This window comes from Panulirus ornatus, chromosome 66, assembly GCF_036320965.1.
Source record: "Panulirus ornatus isolate Po-2019 chromosome 66, ASM3632096v1, whole genome shotgun sequence".
NCBI lineage: Eukaryota > Metazoa > Arthropoda > Malacostraca > Decapoda > Palinuridae > Panulirus > Panulirus ornatus.
The window spans coordinates 2,734,822-2,757,978 of NC_092289.1; the positions used below are offsets into that span (position 1 = coordinate 2,734,822).

A 23,157-nucleotide genomic window follows, 5' to 3' on the forward strand; every position below is an offset into this window, starting at 1 on the left:
TCTCGGTAGAACAGAGTTGCTGCCCCCCGCTATATGTAGTATGCGAGACTGGATGGAAGAGTCTGCTTACAGCAGAAGTTTACGTCGTTTGCTCCGTCTTCAACCATGTTTAGCGGTTTATCTGTTTTGGCGTTAAATGTTATTTGTACTAGGATTTGAAAGAATTAATGTATGGTTAAAGTTGCGCGTTACGAGCTAACGGTGATTTTATTTGAAGTCCGTATCTGTGGCTTGTTCAGCGAAATTTTGGGGCTATTTTGTTATATACATGTGGTGGAAGATATCACAATTGAGCGCGTGATCAACCGAATTCCTTTCTTACCACAGGGAAATGAAACATGTTAAGTTCCCAAGTGCACTTTCGTGTGATGATTCACATCATCAAGGGAGATACAATAAAGAAATATAACAGTCGGTTGTTATACAACGAAGAGACGTAGCTAGGACGCTATTTGGTAATACGTTACTGTCGTACAGATACAGAAATGGGTTTGGAAGGGGATTGCAAGAGACGTGTGTGTGTGTGTGTCTGTCACGCGGATATTTGACAAGAGGGACGATTATTGCCCTGTACCAGTTTGGAACACACATTATGTCCTCTGTAGAACACAGAATGAAAGAGGTTAAGATGCGGGGTTACATGTGAGGTGTCTGGCTGGAGGGACGACTCCTTTTCTGTACCTGTTCGCTCACGCACTGAATACGTTTGGGTCGTACAACAGAAACCAAGACAGGTTTGGATCGGGTTGCATCACACGCCCTCAAGTATGTCTGGCCGGAGGAACGACTTGTGCTGTACCGGTACATGGCTCTTCGCGGCTGCCAGACAGCGCCCACCGCAACGAGATCATCACAGTCTCTTCCATTTATCTGTGTTCGACTGTGAGCCATCATCATAAAGATGTTTACATGATTAATGTCCAAGAGCAGTAGGAATCCTTCTGAAGGAACGAAAGGGCTGTTTATAACCGCTATATATAAGTAGAGTGTCGTTGAAAGCAACTGAATGCGCCCTGAAGCACTATGACCTCACACCCTGTTATTTATAAATAAGGGAGCATTGTGTGGTTGGGACAATCCTGGGACGCGGAACTCCACGACCTTTGGGAGCCGCGTTGATGTATGGTTTTGTCATTGATCTCCCCCCCTCTACCCACCAGCCCGGAAGGGAAGCCTTTGTGCGTGCGTCGTGAATATGGAGTCGTCAGGGTGACTTCGAACGTATAATGTTAAGTGCTCAGACATCCCGCCTACGTTTCACGTGTTATAATGAAGACGTACACACAGGGTGGGGGAAGCCGGTGGTGTGGTGCTGGGGGGTGAGGAAGACGGAAGGGGAGGGTTGGTGACGCAAGTGTAATGGGTGACGATCACCAAGGTTGTTGATGGCCTGGGCGTTGTAAGGCTTCTCGTCTGTTACTTGGTACGGAAACCTTGCTTGTCGTTTTTTTGTTGTTACTGAAAATAAAGCAGGTGGATAGAAAGCGAGGGGGTGAGGGAGGGGCGGAGGCTCGCCTCCGTAGGTAGAGTTGACGGGGCTTGGGAATAGTGTTAGGCCTTCAGGAAGCGTAAGGTGACGTGGTGAGGGACGGCGGCCTTGGTTGGCGCAGGACGATGGAGGACATGATCAGGGTCTAGGCTTCGGTGTCATAAGATATGGGGCGCGCTAGTGGTCGGGTTTGATAGACGGTAAAGACGTAACGACAGGTTAGGCTTGGCAACGGGAGTTAGGGAAGCTGAGGAGGAGAGTGGGGTTGGCACAAGAACATTAGGGGACGTGTTTTGGGCTGGGCTTGGTTCTGTAAGCGAGCGAGCGTATATATATATATGGGGAATGGGAGCTTTTATGAGGGAGTCGAAGCTGTGGTGAGATGTAAGGTTTGGTGCTGGAAAGAAAGGCGATTTCAGAGGTGGGTTGAATGCCCGAGAGTGAGGGCTGGTAAGAGGAATTAGGGTGTGCCGAAAGTGAAAGGGCACGATGCGGGTCGTGTTTGGTGATGGATTGTGGTGGCATGGTGGTAGGTGTCGGCTAGTGTTTGCGTGCACCACCAGGATACATACACAAGTCTGGAAAGACAGAGCCTTACTGATGCATTTCATACTGACTTGTATGTTCCATAGACGCTTTGTATTGGTGGGCACAGACGCTTGTACTGTTGGGGATCAGCCGTAAAAGACCCTTGTCGAACGTGTTAATCATACAGGAGCTGGGCGCCACTTCAGGGGTGAACGCCACTGATTGCAGCTATCAGGCATGTATATCACATCGTGTACCTCTTATCTTGTAGGCAAGTGACGTGTGTGTGTGTGTGTGTGTGGCACAGCCGCTGCTGAGTTGTCGATACTCGCCCACACACAGCAGCAGTCGCCAGGTGCCACCGTCAGGCCGTGTGTGGGGAGGGTGGGTAAGAGAGGGAGGGGTTATGTAGTGAAGGTTGTGTGTGGGGGGGGGGGGTGCCTCCAGTAGGTTGATGCCCCCTGTTTGTGCTGGGTGTGTGTGTGTGTGTTTGTAGAGAAGGTTGCTGGGTGGGGAAAGGAAAGGCTTCCATATAGCTTATTGTCGTGGCTTCTTTAGTGGGTGGAAGACGGATTTAGCGAGGGTAGGGTTTCTATAAGGTGATGAGCTAGCTGGCTGCTGCCTCCTCCTCCTCCTCCATGGGGAGAGAGCCAAGGTTGTGAGGATAGGGAGAGTGCCTCTCACCAGGTCGACGACCTAGCAGCTTGCTCCTGGCAGAGGTTTCTCCCTGGAACGATTGGCCTTACGTTCTCTGGATTTTAGAGGTCGCATCAGCGCCGTGCGTAGTAGGGTCCCAAGATGGACGGCCATAGCTTGGTTGGGAAGCTGACCAGAAAGTGTGTCTTTTCCCTCCTGAGGTGTTGCGTCCGTTCGTGGGTCCAGCATTAATAAGGTTTGCGTTGTGGAAGTGAGCCCAAATCCTGATACTTGAAACGCAGCCAGACTTAAAGCTGACACTCCTACGCTGTGGCAAGCTCGGTAATGGGTCTTGGGCAAGGCCGTGTTATGTAGACTTTTGTCCAGGTTTGTCCTTATCTTGTCCAGGTTTGTCCTTATCTTGTCCAGGTTTGTCCTTATCTTGTCCAGGTTTGTCCTTATCTTGTCCAGGTTTGTCCTTATCTTGTTTAGGTTTGTCCTTATCTTGTCCAGGTTTGTCCTTATCTTGTCCAGGTTTGTCCTTATCTTGTTTAGGTTTGTCCTTATCTTGTCCAGGTTTGTCCTTATCTTGTTTAGCTTTGTCCTTGTCCTTATCTTGTCCAGGTTTGTCCTTATCTTGTTTAGCTTTGTCCTTGTCCTTATCTTGTCCAGGTTTGTCCTTATCTTGTCCAGGTTTGTCCTTGTTTCGGTTTGTCCTTATCTTGTTTAGGTTTGTCCTTATCTTGTTCATGTTTGTCGTTATCTTGCCCAGGTTTGTCCTTTGCCCAGAAGTCCATCGTTCCACTGGCAAGGTTATCTTAGCTAGGCTATACCGCCATCGACCGAACAAAGATTTTTGGTCTAACCCCTAACCGATCACACTGAAGTCTGTACGTGTTCGATGGTGGACGAGAATCTCGGTGTACCCGTACGCACGACCTTACTACAACTCTGTTGGGTACGATGGCGTGGCCTTTCACCTGGCCTTCAGTGGTCAGGTCAGAGGTTAGGACCATGCCGTCATTCAAGGTCGAGATCATTGGTCGTCTCGGTACTTTCGCTGAATTTAGATTCTGATATGCAGACCTGGAATCCAACTCTCTCTCTAGAACAGTTGTTGAAGATCTGTATCTTGTGGAATTACATCGATTATTGGCCAGAGTCCAGTTTATTTATTGAAGTACCTGTCACCAGACAGCTGTCGAAAGTTAGAAAAGCAAGGAATACCAGAAATAATCTATGCCATCAACGAAGTTGTCGTAGCAGTCGTCAGACGAGAAACTGTGTAAGGAACAATCGTCACAGCAGCCCACCCTTGAGTTGCCAAAGGCCACCCAGTAATGATGCTGGTAAAACTTGCCAGCAAAAGGTTGTGTGGGAGCTGCAGCTGTGCTGGGGTGGAGGCATGAAGGTATTCACTCTTTCTCCCCCCCCCCCTCCCACACTCCACTTATTTCCCTCCCTCCAATCATCTCCTCCTCCTCCACGATGTCCACTGTCCTCCTGCCACTCCGTTGGCCTGTGAGGGCTGTAGCTACAGGATGGGGTAGGGACAGGTGAATGAGGCGTTTGTAATGGCGTTAGCGACCGGGGATGGCGGTGTTGGTAGCGACCATGGTGCAGGAAGTGGTGAGGGAGACATGTGGCGGCGGTGGTGATGTGGTGGAGGAGTTAGTGCTGATGTGACAAAAAAAAAAAAAAAAAATGTAGGACGTTATCACGTCAGCAGCGTCGGTCGCGGGCGGGAGCACTCCTGCTGCCCCGCCCCTCCCAGGCTTCCCCTGCTGTGGCTACTTCATGTTTCAGCTGTGCTGTGCCGGCTGCTTTACACTACCTACAGTGTGCTGTCCTATTATTGTCTTAACCTGGGTTGAAAAGTTTGTAGGTGGCTCATACTTACACTGATATGTACATCAGTACAGCGCCTTCGATAGTCGTTTGTACATCAAGGGAAAGCCGCTAGTCATCACAATGAAGGTTGGGTTAGGGACCTAAACACAGTACAGCCTTGGGGGAAAAGACAAGAAACGTTGTCTTAGCCTAGCCCAGGCAGTTGTGTGACGATTGCACTGCACTCCTCTTCCCCCATAATAAATTTGTACCTACTCTTATATGCTGATTGCTTGCTTCAATGATTGTTTGATATATTGTCATTGTTATAAGAGGAAGTTTTATATATACAAGTCCACCATGATATTGGTGTTCTCATTGCAAACATTTCATGGGTCACATTTCATGGGTCACATTTCCCGGGTCACGTAGGCACGCACACGCGCTGCTGCACCAGATACACACTAGGCTATATATATATATATTTCCAGGTCTTTCTAGATCTTGATGTATTGGATTAAGTCACGCAAACTCCGTCAGTCATTCCGTGTTTTAAATATACCATCTTCCTCTCTCTATCAAGGCTTTTTAGCACTTACGAACAATGTGTAGTTATTTGTTCTTAATTACGAACGGGTTTGCGTGATATTAAGGAACTGATCGATTGCGTATAGTTGCCTTGTAAGGGAACGAGGCCAAGAAAAAAGTTTAACGAGGCCGCATTCAGGGCTGTTTGCCACGTACTCCCTAGCTAAATGGCACTCGCCATTGGTCATCCTGCATTATACCAGCATATTTATTATGGCGTCAGACGAGTTCGTGATCCCGTGTGGTCCTTCCCGCCTCATCGTACTTCATGACTCCTTCGTGACCCCTATGATCCTGTTTCATAAAACTCGTGTCATGGTACCACACGACTCCCGTGATACCGTTTCGTAACTTTAGATTCACGTTACCATATGCCTCTGTGAACACCCCCCCCCCCATGGTCCTTCAGCGTAACACCAGACCAACACACAACGCCACATCTAACTCCCGCGTGACGCTATGTCATCCTCAGCTTCTTCATACGACTTCATGACGTGAAACTCCGTGACAAAGGACGAGCAACTTTGTGCGAGATAAGCAGACCTACGGAATGGGTTAACCGTGCTGTAGTAGTGGCCGGATAACCTAATACTGGAACGGACTTGGCTTTCGGTGGAAGATGTTTGGTCGGAAAAGACCGTTGACTGCAGCTCAAGGTTATAAAATGTGACTGTTTATGGAAATGGTGACATAAAGGGTGATAAACACGCTTTGGAGAACAGAGTATTACTAGGCTACTATCATCGATGACAATGTATTGGTGTAGTAATACAATTATTAATTACACCATCCTCGTCTGCTTTTCCTGATCTTTTGTTACAGAAAATTAAATTTAAATAACTCAGTACTTGATTATATTAAAAGGTAGGGCTGGTGCGTAGCGTAGGAAAATCTAGTTACGGGAAGTCGTGTGAGTTAACAACGCGTAATCAAATTGTTATCAGTGAGATGGAGATATTGCATGTTTGTGAAGTGAATACCATCATCAGACCCATGTACGGGAGAGACAGGAAAAAAAAACGCTCCTTGGCAGGTAGTACGAGAGAGAGAGAGAGAGAGAGAGAGAGAGAGAGAGAGAGAGAGAGAGAGAGAGAGAGAGAGAGATGGCGCGAGTGCAGGAGTCGTTGGGCAGAAGCGCAGTGAACGTGAGGAGCAGGCCAGGATGTTGTGCTGGGGGATGACCACCACCGCCGCTCACGCTCCTTCCTGCTCGCCCCAGGCCGCCACGGAGCACTCTGAGGCTCAGCGCGCCCATTGCACTTCTTCTAAACTTATCGCGGTGTGCAACAACTGGCGGTTTTTATTTATAGTTGAAAGTATGGCATCCTACCGCCATGTACACATGCCAGCTTTGCCCTAAACATTGGTAAACATGTTTAAACCCTTTGTTAACGTCGCCTTCCCCCAGCCATGTTTTGTCAACACTGCTTCGTTTGCCATGCTGGACTCCCTCTCAGACGTGGTAAATGCACCATTAGAAAGTTTGAAGCGTCATCGTCAAGTTTTTTAAAAGCTGGAAATCAAAGTTGGTAACTCTTGTGCTCGGTTGTGAGTGTTGGTGCAAGTCATGACTTCGCAAATGTTAGGTACGAGTTGCGTTAAGGAGTTGTATATACGTTTTATGACCATAATGTGAAAGTGTGGCCAAGTCACTGTACAGAACGAAAAGAAGAGTCTGCAGCGTGACTTAGGTGTCCACCCTCCCCCTTCTTCGGTGAGTCACAGAAGATACAACCCCCCTAGCAACATCTCCCCCCCCCTCCCCATTGTTTAATCTCTCCCCCGCTCTTGTCAGCTCAAGCGAACGTTTCCTCTTATCTCCCTACCCTTAGGGCACCCTGTACGTGTTTTGTGTTTTTCTGATAAGGTTCGCCTCCCCTCCCGCCCGTATCTTAAAGCGCACTCGGTGCACTGAGCTTGCGCCCACGCTTATGTTTGTTTTGTAAAGCTTTATTCAAATGTCGTTAGCCAGTAAACAGTACGAGAAGATCCGATGACATAGGTAAATGAGAAACCCCAGCAGAGCGTGACGTAAATTTGGAATGTGGAGCCAGAACTCTTAAGGTAATGTTTCTCATACTCAACCCCGTTGGTTGGCCTTCACTTGACGGACGCGGGGCTGGTCTTTAGTTTTGTTATTGATCCTTGACAGTTAGGAGCGTTTGTCTCCATTTCCTGCAGGGGACGTCAACGAAAATACTTGAGTTTTGAGTCTTTTATGCTTCTACTGTTTTGCCATGAAAGACTGTTGCTTTAAGGAAGTATATGTTTACGCGTCTGTTTTACTGCGTATGTCCTTCCGTCCCAGCGAATTTTTGATAATCGGTACGCTAGTTGAGAATCTATACAACTTCTGGGTCTCATGTAAATGATGAATGACAATTCAGAGTATTTTTCAGTCCAATGTTAAGAGACTCTGTAAGGTACTCCATTTTTATGTATGGAACTTCGTCGGGTATTCCACCCACAAAGAAAGACATTTCCCACAATTCTGTCCATTAACTGAGGGATCAAGTGCGTTTCCACCATTCGTTACTTGATATTCATCTTCAGTTTCACTTGAGGTGAAGGCTCAAGGTCTAAGTGCCTCTTTCCCTTTAATACCCAAGTTTCTCATGTATTTTATACCGGGAGCAGAAGTGCTTTACTTTTTGAGAACTTGTTTGCTGAATACAACAACCAATGTTTTCAGACCATGTTGTATTTTCAGTTGCTTAATACTGGTAACAGAACAAGGTCTTGTCAAAGCATTTTTGTTGTTAAATATGGCTAAATTGCACCACCCGTAAGGACCAACATAGTTGTAATTGTCGAGAACGTGTGTATCTCCAGCAGAAGAACAATGTCTGTGAAAGCTGTCCACAGATGCCCTGGCCTAAACCTGTATTTGAGGCAAGCGCATGCGTATCTACAAGCTGCAGGTTTCATAAAAAAAAGGTGAATTATATTTAGACTGTACTTCATCTCGACCCACATTCTCTTCTGAATGCGTTTGAATCATTTGTATTGCAACTTTAAAAATTGCCATAAGTTTTGAGATTCATTCCCTCAAGATGGGCAAGTACACATAGACTGGATTGGGTTAATATTTGCTTCAATTTTCGATTTGATTTTTCGTTTACTGATAAGTTAGATAATGCCATCAGTTCGGTGTTCAGGTCGGAAATAGAACAAATTGAAAACTAATTTACCAAAAAAGTGTTGGTTTTAACAGAAGAAACATTGAGAATTTTAAAGTTGACGGTGGATGTGGTAATTTAATTTGAGAATTTTAATTACATTTGACGGTTGTTGTGATAATTTGAATTATTTGAGAATTTTATTACTTTGACGGTGATTGTGATAATTTAAATTATCAGGATTTTTATTACTTTTAACGGTGGTTGTGATAATTTAAATCATTTTTGACGGGACTGAAAATTGACGAGTGAATCGACCTGTTTGTTATCATTTAAAATAGCACGGTGTATTTATTTACCCTGTGTTTACATAAGTGATAGGTAGGCACACTTGAGAGACTTGGAATCAGGCACGTAGGACTGATCACGTAAGAGGTGTCACTTTCACATAACCCCACCCTACCCTGCTTTCCTGGGGAGGGAGGAGGAGGTGGCAACCCTAGCCATTCCGCATGATGCAGACGTGAGCGTTCCCAGGAGTGTTGACGACGCGCACACTCCCACGCTGATGGTGGTACTTCTTTGTCGCCGAGTGCATTTATGCTCTTGATATAAATCGAGTTCAGCACTTTTTGGTTATCGATTACGCACTTATCGATTAACGTGCGAGAGCGTTCTGGAGTGTTTAACGGCTGCCAATACCAGTTTCGTCTGTTTTAGGATGAGTTACTGTTGGAGCGTGTTTGTATTTGCACATTTTTTGCGCAAAAACAGACATGTAATTTTACACGTGGGAGGATATAGTTTAGTTATTTTAGCTAATATCGACTGTTACAAAATTTACGAAAGGATAACTGAATAATACAGGTATGGGGTAGCCTACGTGCACGGCTGCATGTTCCTGTTAGTCACGTAACAGATTGCTTTCGCTTGAACCCATGCCTGCTTGGGAACCCAAGCCTCGCTTTGACCTATTTACTGTGGCGCAGGACAAAAATAATCTCTATAACCAACTGTCTTAAGCCAGTAGGACTTTGGTAGGTAGGTTGTTTTGCTTGTCGGCGGTTAACTTTTGTTTTTTCTGCAACACAAAGACAGGATATTACTCATTCAAACTATTCCTGGAATGGGGTTAGAGCCCCATGAAATGTGTAGATGGAGTTATGTTTTTCTTGATATCTTGTAGACACGCACGCTGGTCTTAACATGGAATTAAGCATGGGACTTGTTAGAAAAGGTGTAAAGATGTATTTTTATAGTAGTTGTGGGTAAATAAAATACTGTATTATAAAACTGTGAACAACTAAAGTTCAACAGATTGGGCCCCACGAGTGCAGAATTGTCCGTACATTACACTTGTTATTGAGTAAAAAAAAAAAAAGATTGTCTATTTTAACCTCTTCTCTCACCTTGACCATGAAAAATTTGAAGATCCAACCATACGGTTAACGTCGGCATATTATTAGCATGTTGTTTTGATGCTTGTGACGAGATGAATATATTCAGCAGTGTGTAATGGTTGGTCCGGTAACCTGAACCAGGATGAACCACAAGTATTGTGTTGGACTTCCGGCAGGAATCTGGCCCATTAACCTTCGCGTAAACAGTAGTATTGATCCAGCAGAATGACGCTAAGTTATGTAAACCAACAAACAAGGACTTATGAAAGAGCATTGTTCATAAGTAAATTAATGGGGGTTTGGAACCTCCACGATAGCATCGGGACTGACATAAATGTCATCATCAAATGCACACACCACGCCAGGACGTGATTTTATTTACAGAAGACAGTAGTGGGAAGCCGCCTGGCATTTGGCAGCGTGTGGGAGGCAGCTGCTGGGGTACACACAAACAGCCTTGGCGGGCCACCAGGGTGGGTGTGTACGGGACACTACACACGGCAGAGTATACTACGCTAGGGATATATATTACCTCTTGGGTGTATTATTGGCCTTTACTGAGTCATTCTCACTTGATGATAGGTCATGCACGCCTCTTCGTCCTGGGACTTGTGTCATGCATTCTTATTCTTGCTGGCACTTGGTGTCATGCACTCGTATTCGTGCTGGCATTTGGATCATGTACCGGCACATAATGAAACGTAATTTGTTGATCGTTTCGCCACATCACTGCCACGTAATGTTTGCATCCTGTCCACAAGCAGTACACTACGACGCTTGGTACTGTAAGTCGTAGTACTGTTGAGCTACAGGCTCCTGTGAGGCAACGCTGGTAAGCCGGTGGAGCTTTGACACACAGGATACTCCGAGTGTATAGGGTACGCGGAAAGTTTATAGTGTTGAGCAGAGTTAGAAGGCCAAACGGTAGCGTATCATGTTTAGCTTCTTACTCGGGTTATCTCTGGAGGAGGAGGGAGAGGAGTCATTGATAAGTTTGAGGGGCTCGCATTTTTATTGCCACAATCGTAGTTTATATGGAGTTTCTCCTGCAGGTAAGAGTGAGGCGACAGAGGGCGACATCATTCCCCACTGCTTCAGCAGCCAGTTGCTAGTGGGTGACCCTAACATGGCGATGCGGTACACACACACACACACACACACACACTACATGTACTATGTGACGCATGCCGAGAATAGGACGAGGATTGAGGTAGTGTGATCTTGGGAGCACAGTATCTGCCCCATTCTCCTTCCTAAATATGGCTTCGGAAGAGGCTGTTGAGGTTTGCATTTACAGGAAGCGAAGTGAGCGTTGTTAAACATTGAGGGAATCTAAAATCGATGACATGGCACATGTACAGTGTGAATGCAACGTGGTCTTGGAATTCTCTCTCCTACACCTGGAGGTGCTTAGGTTTTTCTGGTCGGTGGTTTTATAACTTGATGGCCATAATGGTCCGGCCAGTTGGTGTGGCTGAAGCCCAAATATGCAACCATTCATCCATCATTCTATTAACATGGAGTGTTGCTATCTGACTATGGTTTTAATGTGGAAAAAATACGGTGCAAGAAATTTGGCCAAAATAACAACATCCTCTTTGATCTTGCGATGTATTTACCCCGAACTGAAGCAAGCATTATATTTCATGAAAATCTCTGAATTTCTGTGGTCGTGATTTATTGTTATTAGTGAATACATTTGTGTTCAAAGATGACAATTGACTATTGATAGTACTGGATAGCGCTAGTAACTATCCATGTCGGCGTGGCGTGGGCCACGCACGCACACATAATACTCCGACACCGTACTTATCATCTCGCCGTCAGCATTATCTAGCGTCAAAGTTATTCATGCAGGTAGTACAGGTTCTGGGACACATGTCACGGATACGAGGAAGTAGACTATAAATAGAGAGCGAATGAAATCCAGCAGTTGCTCACGTGGTGACGGGAGGCGAGGGCGGGTCCGATGCGAGGACGCCACGTGGTGCACCGAGTTAAACTTACTGCGTAGTTTAGACCTGGACGCGTGGTAGAGGCGGCGCGCCGCCCGCGCGCGTTCACAGGCCAACACAGCAGAGCCAAGGGGAGGCGTGGCTCTCGTGCTCTTATATGGGTAGTCGCCTCTGGAGTATTTACTTTGCAGTTTGTAAACAAGCGACATGGTGCATCCTCTCATACGATACCCCGCCGGTGGACATGGTTACATAAATGTTATGTAATGTAGGTCACGGTGCTTGGCAACATACTGGTTTATGGTGAAGCATAAGCTGGCTTGCAAGGGCCTATGTTTCGAATATATATATATATATATATATATATATATATATATATATATATATATATATATATATATATATATACACACCGGTAAACCGAATACCTACATTTCAGCGACATTTGAAGTGCGGATAACTATATAACTTACCTCCTCAGGGTGTTAACTGGGAGGGATACGCCGCCCCCAGTGCGGGGTTTTTGCCTCTTTCATGATGGATGCATGACAAGTCGCGTGAGGTAGTGGCAAAGGCTGGAAGCACGACGGGAATGCATTCCAAGCAAGAGATATAATCAGCGTGGTAAACATAGTCTCATAAAGTTGGCATGACTCATTTCCACGGAGCTAGGCCACTCCTCTAAGTTCTAAGGGTGTCTATGAAATGTTCGTAGTATACATACATGTCTTTCTTCAGTATGAAATCTGGAATTCGGACATGTTGGAGCTGCTCCCCCCCCCACCCCCTTCCTCCCTGAAGTCTTGGGTACGATCCAGAAAGTAAAATTAGGTCGGTTAAATTCTTAACGTAAGGCTCGCTGAACACGTAACAAGATGTTGCTCATGTGGTAGATCTTTTAGAATTATGAATGTGTTGTGGTTTTAGTATTGGCCATAAGCCAACCCTGGATGCCTAGCTCTTGGTTCCATGGATTGTCTGAGAGGACTTTGTGGAATTATGAAAGTGGAACTTATTTATCCATCGAATACAAATAGCGTGACTTTTAAGATTGTGGCAGCTCTTTGTAAAGCGACGAGGCTTCCGGTATGTTAAGTTTTTGAGGTCACCAGTTCGACACTTTTTGAAGTATTAAACTCGGCCACGATTCTTTGTTACTCACGTCGTATGTGGTAGGTACTCTACTGTACTCAGTGGCCACAGGCACAAAAAAAAAGTGCACGTCGTTCGTAAATAATTTATCGTATCAATAAGATAAATATCTTCATCGGGTTCACTTCAGAATTATGACTTAAACGTTTGTCTTTATTCTAGCGCTTGCAGTATACGGAACCAAAACATAAGATACCACATTGGAACATTTAATTAAGCTCTTCCTGCAATGATTAAGATACTGTTATAGAACTGTCTTGTCTCGTAAAGTAAAACATTGGTCGGTTGGACTGCCTCGTCATGTGTGTACTGTGTGACCCCGCGTTTTTGGTAAGCGATTCTATTTCTAACCCATGCATAGGTTGCTATGGCTTGCATAAAGGCTCATGTTCTGTTGAGGGTGTATAAATGTTTCAGGTGGAGACCGATCACTCGGCAACTGGTTTAGCGTTACATAATGATTATATAACGCTGCGTAGACACCTTCTTAGGTTTTACATAATTCACATTGTGTAGTGAACCCAACAACCTACAGTTAATTTCTGACGGCCGACTTATGCGATGATCGAAACTGTTGCGTTGTGTTTGAATCAGGTTCGTCCTAAGTCTTCAATGCTACTGGTAATTTTTTTTTTATGTAGGTGTCGTTGAATATGTACTTATACTCTTTATGTCTCCCATTCCCTTCATGCTTATCCCTAGTTCCGTTTCTCTTACCGGCCTTCACGTAGATAAAATCAACAATGGGAGGTTCACGAGAGAAATTCCAGCCGTTTTTTTTTTTTTTTTCACAGCCTGGTTGTTGTGATGTTCAAGGTTGTGGAAGACTTTCGCATCCTGGTCTTTACGTCTACATGTGTGTAAAATATCGTGGCAACCGCGAAAGGAACTGTATTAACTGGCTTGGGACCTTGATTTTGTTTTTCAAGAGCGAATTGCTCCCTATTATTAAGCTTTCGCAGAATAACTTGGGGAAAATGTATACGTTTATGAATGTGCCCAGTGTCACTGCAAGACTGGCCCGCTTCTTATTTTTAACTATTCCAGCCTATCCCACACACTGTTTATTTGCCTTGTTTGCTGCATTGAATATAATTATTTGATGGGCTGTGTATTGTCTAAATAGACTTGATTACTTAGAGCTGTTATGTGCCACGAATCGTGTTATTTTAGTGTTTGGGAATAGACAAGGCCATCGCTTCACAGCCCCTTTTCGTTCAGCGGCGTAATGGTTAATTTGTTTCAGCCCGGCAACATAATAGAGGGAAGATTTTTCTTGTTACAGCGGTTGAAAAGCATTGTACTAAACCACACATAAGTAAAACTATATTTCATGAGACTGGATCGCCAATTCATAAATCATTAAGACCCGTGTATAAGTACGGTACGAGTTTGACTGGGATAAAATTTAAAATTTATTCTTCCTCTAACCCATCATCCAATTTCGTAAGTCACCCATCGGAGTATGCACATGGTATTCAATATACGCGACCTAGCAGTGTATTCAATATACGCGACCTACAGTGTATTCAATGCACGCGACCTAGCAGTGTTTTCAATATACGCGACCTAGCAGCGTACTCAATATACGCGACCGACCTAGCAGTGTTTTCAATATACGCGACCTACCAGTGTTTACAATATACGCGACCAGGCAGTGTATTCAATATACGAGACCTAGCAGTGTATTCAATATACACGACCTAGCAGTGTATTCAATATACACGACCTAGCAGTGTATTCAATATACGCCACCTAGCAGTGTTTTCAATATACGCGACCTAGCAGTGTTTTCAATATACGCGACCAGGCAGTGTTCTGCTGGAGCGTGTGTGGTGGGCGGGTTAGGATGCAGGAGTTTGCTCTGCTGCTCCACCGTAACTGGCCCCACTGAAGGGGTTGCTACACACCTCCCTCCACCACTTCCTGGTGCATGTATGAAACACCACTCCTACTTTTAAGCCACAATAATATTTCCACGTTTTAAAGTCTACGTCCAGCATTTTTATACCGTGTTCATGTATGGCTGTAACAGTGGTGTAGCGTTTCATTTTTCTTATAACATGTTAGAATTAGTTTAATGACATGGTTAATGCTTAACTCGTATAGTATAACAAAACATCAAAACTAGATTTACAGTTTCCCTTGTTGAGAGATCTTGATTCAGTCGTAATGACGGCGGAGTCTATGCAGACGAATGTTTGCAAGACGCCCTTGGCAACAGGATTAGAAAGTGGCGCTCGAGAGGAGTATGACGTATTTATGTAATGGCTGGACCTAGGCACGTGAATGTTTCACACAAGCATGTTATTGATATGTAAGTGAATGAAAAAAAATAAAACTGACTTGTTACAAGGTACATGTACAGCATCAGAAAATTATGTAGCAATGTGTGAGCACACACTGCTTTCCCTATGCAAGTTTCTTATCTCATGTTAGTATTATATCTCTAGCTTCAACTTGAGTGTTTGATATATATCCTAAAGAATAAGAAACGGTTTGAAAGTTTTGTTTACTACACTGTTTGACCTTGAAAGTCCGCACTTGTGTGAAAGGTGGAGACGTGGCACCACAGCCGCTCGCACGTTCGGTTCCCCACCTATTGAATTAACTTTTAGTGTACGAAATTCTAAAACTTTGGCTTACAACGTAAAGTTGAAATCGGTGCACATGGTGTGAATCTTTTTCTCTTATATTTATCAGCCATATCGAGAGAGGCAGAACCGAATCAGAGGCTGGACGGAACTCGCTTTAAACTCGAGATGCCTTGATATCGTGGTTGCAGCCGAGCCGAGGTTAAGTTGCAGTGCAGGAAAACGAACGTGGATGTGAAGCGCTGGCTGGCAGCCAGCGGGCCCTCCTCGCCCTCCATCCCACCGGCCAACCCTCCCTCACTCCCCCTCAGCCAACGCTCCCTCCCTGCCTTCCCCCCAGCCAACCCTCCTTCCCTCCCCCCATCAACACACTCGTTCCCCGTCACCCGGCGGCCTTCCGCTCATGCCGGCTCTGTGTTGCTCCTCTTCTCACTTCACCTTATAATGAACAGATCACTGTGGTGGTGTAACACTTGAGACGCATTTTCTCACATCATGGTTATGTTTAAAGAAAGTAAAGCAAATCAGTCTGAGCTTTGTTAGCTAGAGGACTGAGTTATGGGACTAACATACAAATAACGAGTTGGTTATTGTTTCCGTACACGCGATCAACATTTTCCTTCATAAACGTTTTTGATTGTTTTTGTTTTGATGAATTTTACAATATCCCAGTTACACCTGTTGTCCTTCTCAGCATCTGAATGTGTTTGTCTCCTGGGACTGTAACCACTGCATACTTTAAAAAAAAAAAAAAAGCTCAATGAGTAGTGTGAACTTCCCAGTAGAATTCATATGCTTGCATCGCGTTTTCCAAAAATGACCGCGAGTTAGTTCCGCTCTCGAAATAGAAATAGTATGAAGCCTTATTTTGTTAAAGTTAGCTGGGCTTGTGCAAGAATTCCTCACCTTGATCTACGGTTTGGTGTAACACTATGAGTATTTCAGGAGCACCCGTGTTGCATGGTGCGCTATTGAGCTAACATTTATGCCCAAAAAGCTGTATTTAGACTTTTAAGATCGTTATAAATATGGCATACTTAACTATGAAACCTAATTAGATCGCTGGTGTGCGAAAATAAACTATGTTATTAAGGAAAATTTAGGCATAGTCTATAGAGATAAGGAAATTTGGTGTAATAAGGAAGAAGACATGACTGGTGTTCCCTGGCTGCCCCTGCAAGAGGTTACATCTCTGTTGAAAAGTTATACTTGGCGAGGCTCTACCATTGGGAATACAGACTTCGTCAAATAACTTAAAGTAAATGATTGTGCATTTCCCTTTTACGGAACGTAGCGCAACTTTGGGCAGCAAAGGTACCTTTAGAAAGAGGTTTTGGATAACGCCAAGACTATTTTTAAGAAATTGTTACCGTGGGTTCTAATGAGGATGGTACAATTCAGTTTTTCTAGAGGTTTGACTGTTGACCGTGAGGAGAGATGTGGATGAAGTTAGCGGCAGCCAGGCATGGAGGGGGAGGAAAGCTCATGGTTGGCAAGAGATAGGATGCACTTTCCCGTATTACACATAATTAGAACATTATTTTTTATAACGAGGAAAGAAGACAAAATGAGATTAGAATTTTAGAGGCATATTCCTCAATTTATAGATTCAGTAATTCTAGTTATAATTATTGAGGATATACTAAGAATGTTCATCTAAAATGGTTCATTTCCAGTTGTTCAAGGATGGGAAGTAACTTAAAAATTGTCTTTAATGCTAATAATTGTTTGTATTGGATTAAATGCTTAAAAGAATGTGTAGTGATGCCAGTTGATTAAATGGTGCCCTTTGCCATTAGCTTTCACAGGGCTGTAGGCAGTGACTGCCTTGTACATTTCGGATCTTTTGAATAATCATAGAAAGTCATTGGACACATGTAGTAAAATTGTGTTGAGAAAAATAAGGCCTACGTTACCTAGAATTGTCACACATGTTATTTAACTTGTCTTTACTCATTTCCAGGTGGTGCAGGTGGCAAGGGAACTTGGGGAGCGCTGGGTTCCGAATTAGCAGAGGAGGAGTTGGATGGGGCTATTGATTCCAATGACCCCAACTATGATGAATCTAACCCAGAGCACAGGGACTTTAAATTGAAGGTCATCAATTTGGATCGGTCTGATGAAGATCTTCAGGTAAGTTAGTCAAAGGTACTCTATATTTCCAGGATTTCTGAAGTAATAGTACTGTATTTATATTATGAAAATGCCATTTGAAAAATACTTCAGTTTGCTTACAAAGCTATGTACAAAATATTGTTTAATATTGGTTATGAAATTCTTAGTTATCTCAACATTGAGTAAGTTTCACTAATGTGAGATTATAATTAACATAGAAAACTCAGATGGTTTTTTTCCAATTCCTCCACTTTACATTAGCAAGGATGAAATGGGGACGACATAGAAGTCTTGAGCAAGATCCTTAGATATTGATTTCTTTTTATGATGTGATGAAAGTATTTATTTAATATTCTACAAAGAGAGTACCTTGCTTCAGTTGCACAAACGTAATCGGTGTAGTTGTTAAGGAATTTTGAAAGTCTTGAAAACAAAATATGTTTAGTATGAGAAATATTAGCTTTGTATAAATATGGATGCATTACATAAGGACTGTCTCAAGGGGAGGGTTTGTGTTGGGTGGGCCAAAGCACTATTTTTTTAAATCTCTATATTGCTATAAATTTCAGAGCAAAATATTTTGTCTTCACTTCCTCATTGATAATTGACACACTTTGTGCATTTTGTTTGGTTTATGAGCACTTTGCAATCCCAATTTAGGATCTCTTGAGTAATTTCATAAAAGCACGAGAAAGGGCCCCTAATAACCCATTTCCAAGGGAATGGGCGAGTTGTTTACCATACTCTCATGCTGGCTCTTGATGCCCTATATAAAGTATGAGAGAAGATACTACATGGCTTTTTATGATGGAATTACTGTATGCTACTTGAGGAAGGTAGAATGAAATTGTGTTTTATGTTAAGAATAGAGTGAACTAAGGGTACCATCTTAGATACTACCTTCTACGTTAATTGTGATAAATGGAAACATTTACTCTGCATTTCATTGATATACCTTTAGATATGATGTAACTAATGTCGAATTTGAGGAACTTATAAAAATGTTTAATTATATATTGTACATGTGTACTTACGTTTTGTTTCTATTACAGAAACAAATATCCTCTTTAGTGGCTGAGTATTTTGACCATGGAGACACGCAAGAAACCTGTCTGGCCTTGGAAGAGTTGCAGGTGTCAACGCGAGCCCATCTACTGCTGGTGACAGCAGTTGAGTTAGCCATGGACCACAAGCCTTCTCATCGGGAGATGACTAGTGTCCTGCTGGCTGATCTATATTGTCACTTGCTCTTTGAGCCCCACTATGCCAAAGGTATCACTGTTAATTTCTTCTATAGTATACAATGTGCATTGTGCAGTTTTCTGTATTCATAAACTCCTAGAATTGGTATCATTTACTACTTTCCACATGCTTTTATATTTCATAAAAAACTTGTGTAAACTACTTGTATTTAGATTATATAGTAGTGAGCTTCATTATTAGTGAATAATTATATTTTGTGCTCTTAAATAATTTTAGATTGTAATTTTTTCTTTTATATGCTCTAAGATAGCAGTTTTAGAGTGGAATTTATTTGGAAATTTAATTTTTCTTGCTGCTTTGTGTCCATCGAGCATGTGCATATCCCTTGGAATATTGTTGTTAGGACATTTGAAACCACAGTATTTCTGGTGGGGAACACTCCTTCTTCACCCATTGCTTTCATTCCAACAGCCACAGATATGGGCTGCTTGTTTATATTGGGTCTGCCCTTGGCCAGTCTAAGGCTGCCAAGAAGGTGGTCATCAGTGACCACTGAGCAGCTCAGTTGTTCTCTAGGTTGTGTGCTTACTCAGTATGTGCAAATATTTTCATTTTTTTCTCAATATGAATTAGTACACAACCATCGTATATTATGTAATAGGGACTGAGATATTGCATAAAGCTCAGTTCCACAAATTTCAGTTGAGTGTTTTTCACCACTCTCCCTTATGACTTAACAGGTACTCTCATCAAACTTGTACCTCTGTACACCTCATTGCAGGCATTCTGCCGATCCTCATACACATAATCATGATCCATAAAGTGAAAATGTTAAATAATCAATAAACAAAACGGTTACCCTCTTTCTGTAAGATACGTAACTGCAGTGGCCTCCACTCTGACTGCTTCAACCACTTTTCTTTTCGGCAAACAACTTGCCATGTCTCTCGCTTAGCATATTTCCCCAAATGTACACCCAATGTCGTCACCTCACCATCAAACATGTTCAACATTCCTTTGGAGTTCTCAGTGTATTTCATCTCCCATTAATTTTTGCCTATTACCACTTCCCTGTTTGACCCCATCACTAATATCCTGATTGCTCACTTGTCCTTCTCGCACTATTAAACTCCTTCCAAAAGAGTTTCCCATCCTCTCTTACGTTTCCTTATACTTTTTACTTGTTTACCTTCATTTTAGTCTCTACATCTTCCTCTTGACCTCCTACCACTCTCTTGTACATTTCCCAATCACTCACCCTCATTCTCTGTCAGCAACATTCATACACCTCCCTTTTCTCTTTTGTAAGCAACAACTTAACTTTGTCATCCAACAACATATGTCCACCTTCTGCATGCCATACACTTCTCTCATATGTCAACACTGCATCCATAAATACCTCCCATTCCTCACCTACTCTCCTAGCTTTATTAACTCTTTAACATTTTGCCATTCTACACAGTGTCATGGTATCTCATCACACAAACTTCTTTTCCAAGCCCACTTAGTTTCACCACCCTCTTGCTGGTGTCATTTCCTCTTTTATGAAATCCTCTACAAATTTCCATCCTCACCTTCAAGTAATGATCAGACATCCCACCAGGTGCCCTCGTATCATATTCACATCCAAGAATTTTCCTATTGCACACCTATCGATTAGTCCACAAGAGAAATTGTGGAAGAACACATGGAATGGTATGTGAGGGAGGCATATAATGACAGGGATTAATGGAGACCCTTTTGCTGTGGCCACTCCCTTGATGGGAGTTCCTGTAGGAAACAGGGCATCAGAGATATCAGTAGATAGAATGCAGTACAGTAATGCCCATTTACTGTCTATCCTACTTGCTTGTGTATACTCATGTATAACCCCCTTTTTCAACTAGTTAATTTCAGTCGCCAGTTCTTTTTTCAGCACAATTCTCAAGCTGTTCAACAATCTATTCTCATCCCTAAATACCCCATACCTCCTATTTATATCCTCAACTGCCATGTTACCTACTTTTGCATTCAAATCGCTGATCGCCAATACCTAGTCACTCTCATCAGAACACCTGACATTTCATTCACCTCCTCACAAGACAAGAATAAAAGAATCTATTATTATTAGAAAGGTCTGTGGTGCCTGGATGTGGATACAGAGCTGTGGTTTTGGTATGTTACACATGACAGCTAGAGACTTGAGCGTGAATGAATGTGGCCCTTTTTTGTCTTTTCCTGGCACTACCTCTCTGACGCAGGGGGTGGCAATGCTGTTTCCTGTGGGGCATGGTGGCGCTGGGAATGGATGAAGGCAGGCAAGCATGAAAATTTACATGGGTATATTTGTATATGTTATGTTTATGTATGTGTATGTATACATGTGAATAGATGGGTTTTTCTTTGTCAATTTCCTGGTACTACCTTGCTGACATGGGAAATGGCGATCAAGTATTATTATTTTTATTAGTTATTATTATTGTTAATATTATCATTTTTATATTTGTTACTGTACTATTGTTCCTAAACAGTTGCATTTGGTTTATCTCTCCTGTAGGTTATGATGTTCTCATAAAAAACCTGAGTGATCTGGTGCTGGACACCCCGGACGCTCCAATCATTTTGGGCAATTTCATTGCACGATCCATTGCTGATGATTGTATACCCCCAAAGTTCCTCCAGAGTTATAAAGGCAAAGTGAGTAAGGAGTCTTTTTGAAATTTCTGCATGGGAGATAATTTACCCTGCCTAGCTTATGTGCATTTACTTCTTGTTAGTAAATATATTCCATAATCACTGCTTGTATACATCCTTATGATCTTCAGTATTTTTCTGAAGTAAGACACGTTAGTTTGCATATTATGACTTTGAGTTTGATTAGTTAGTTAGGTTGCAATGGTTCCTTATACTGCTGCTTTAAAAAGACATGAATTTGATCCTTGATTCAGGATGAAGTACAAATGTGTGGATTGTTCAGAGTAACTATGGAATATGCAATTGTAAACATTTCCAGTACTACCCACCTGGATATTGGGAGGGTTAGTGATATCTGCATAGTGAGACAACACTTCAGTGGTTGTCAAGTTGCACTCCCATGATCCAGATAGTTGTCTATTCTAACTGCCTCACTAACATGTGGACTACTGTTATTCTGTTCACAAATGTACAGTCTTTCCTTGTCATGCCTTTTGGCAAAAATGGTAGGAGCAGTGGACATAAGTAGTAGGTAGGAACATGCAGGCAGGAGCATGAGACAAAAGTAGTCAGGAGGAACATTAGGTAGGAGCCTCAGCAAACACTGCTCAAGAGTTGCCGTCTGCCATTGGCCTGTTAAGGGTGAGGTACTAAAGGCTAAGAAGTGGCGCTGGAGTTTATTAGTCAAGGAAACTCTGTTGCCATGGTCACCCATTGGAGAGGGATCCAGTTGGAACAGGTGTCAGAAATATAGATGGATAGATAGAAAAATCTTTATTAATTATAATGCCAGCAGCAACAGTTAGTGCTTTGTTACATTTTTAGAATTATTTACATTTTGCCTTTCTATTTTTATGTAGTCTTCAAATTATTTTTGTTCCCCTCTGTATCTGGTGCACCATTTATCTGTTTACTGAGGGAACCCTTATTCTGCTAATTCATAAGGTCGTTGAGTAGATGAATGGTGAAATTATTTATCTGCAAACGAATAGGCAGAGTTCTTAAGTTGATGTTTTATGTAATGTTCTTTGGTCTTGCACACTCCATTTAAGGGTATGCTTCATCAAAGAAAGGTAATGGGTGCTTTGTGTATTGCCCTGTTTTGAAAGCAGGAAAGGCTTTTGCAGTACAGTTAAGACATATTTTCAAATATCGTTAATGTCAGCAGTTAGGACAATGCAAGATAAATAATAGATCCCATCCTCTGGGAGAGTAAATATTTTCTCGTCTTCCTCTTTATTCTTCAACAGAACTGGGTGTAGTCAAGTAGAGTATGTTAATAAGACTGCATATGATAATTGGCCTTCAGATATAGTGTTCAAGTAGACCTTTTTAAGCCAATGGTTTGTTTGGCCAATTTCCTTTTTGGACTATTGCTTGCCTTATTGTTAGTTTATCGTAAGGTGAGACCACCCAGTATCCCCAAGGTGAACAAGTCACATGCAGCATGCAGTCAGTCTCATTAATGTGTTTTTCAGAAAATATTTATTTGATGTGGTTTTTCTTTTTTGTGCTTTTCTCACAAGATGATTGTAATGTTAAATACACCAAATAATCAATCTTGCACTTCACATTATACTGAGTTAGTTAAGATGCTCAGTACCACTGGGATAATGTTTGTGATGCTGTTTTTGCTCTTCTGTTTTTCTACATGCTTTTATTTGTAGACAGTTGCTTTATTATACTGTATACATCAAATTACTTGCAAATCATGTACTAACATCACCATAACACAGCAACTTGTTGAGATTGACTTGCAGTTACATTTAAACATATAATGACTTGCTTTCAATGGGCACTTGAAGTGGTCCAGGAGACACCACAGAAAATTTATGTTAGGCCTTGTTGATTGTGGACTCTGGTTTTAGTGCATTA

General features: G+C 42.7%; 1 protein-coding gene across 1 annotated transcript in view; it reads left to right on the forward strand.

Annotated features, from left to right (window-relative positions):
- Positions 1-23,157, forward strand: part of Pdcd4 (Programmed cell death 4) — a 47,792-nt gene that overhangs the window by 16,023 nt on the left and 8,612 nt on the right. The window contains exons 2-4 of the mRNA XM_071658432.1: positions 17,255-17,424; positions 18,459-18,678; positions 21,146-21,285. Coding sequence (XP_071514533.1) covers positions 17,255-17,424; positions 18,459-18,678; positions 21,146-21,285 — 530 coding nt within the window. The remainder of the gene's footprint in view (positions 1-17,254; positions 17,425-18,458; positions 18,679-21,145; positions 21,286-23,157) is intronic.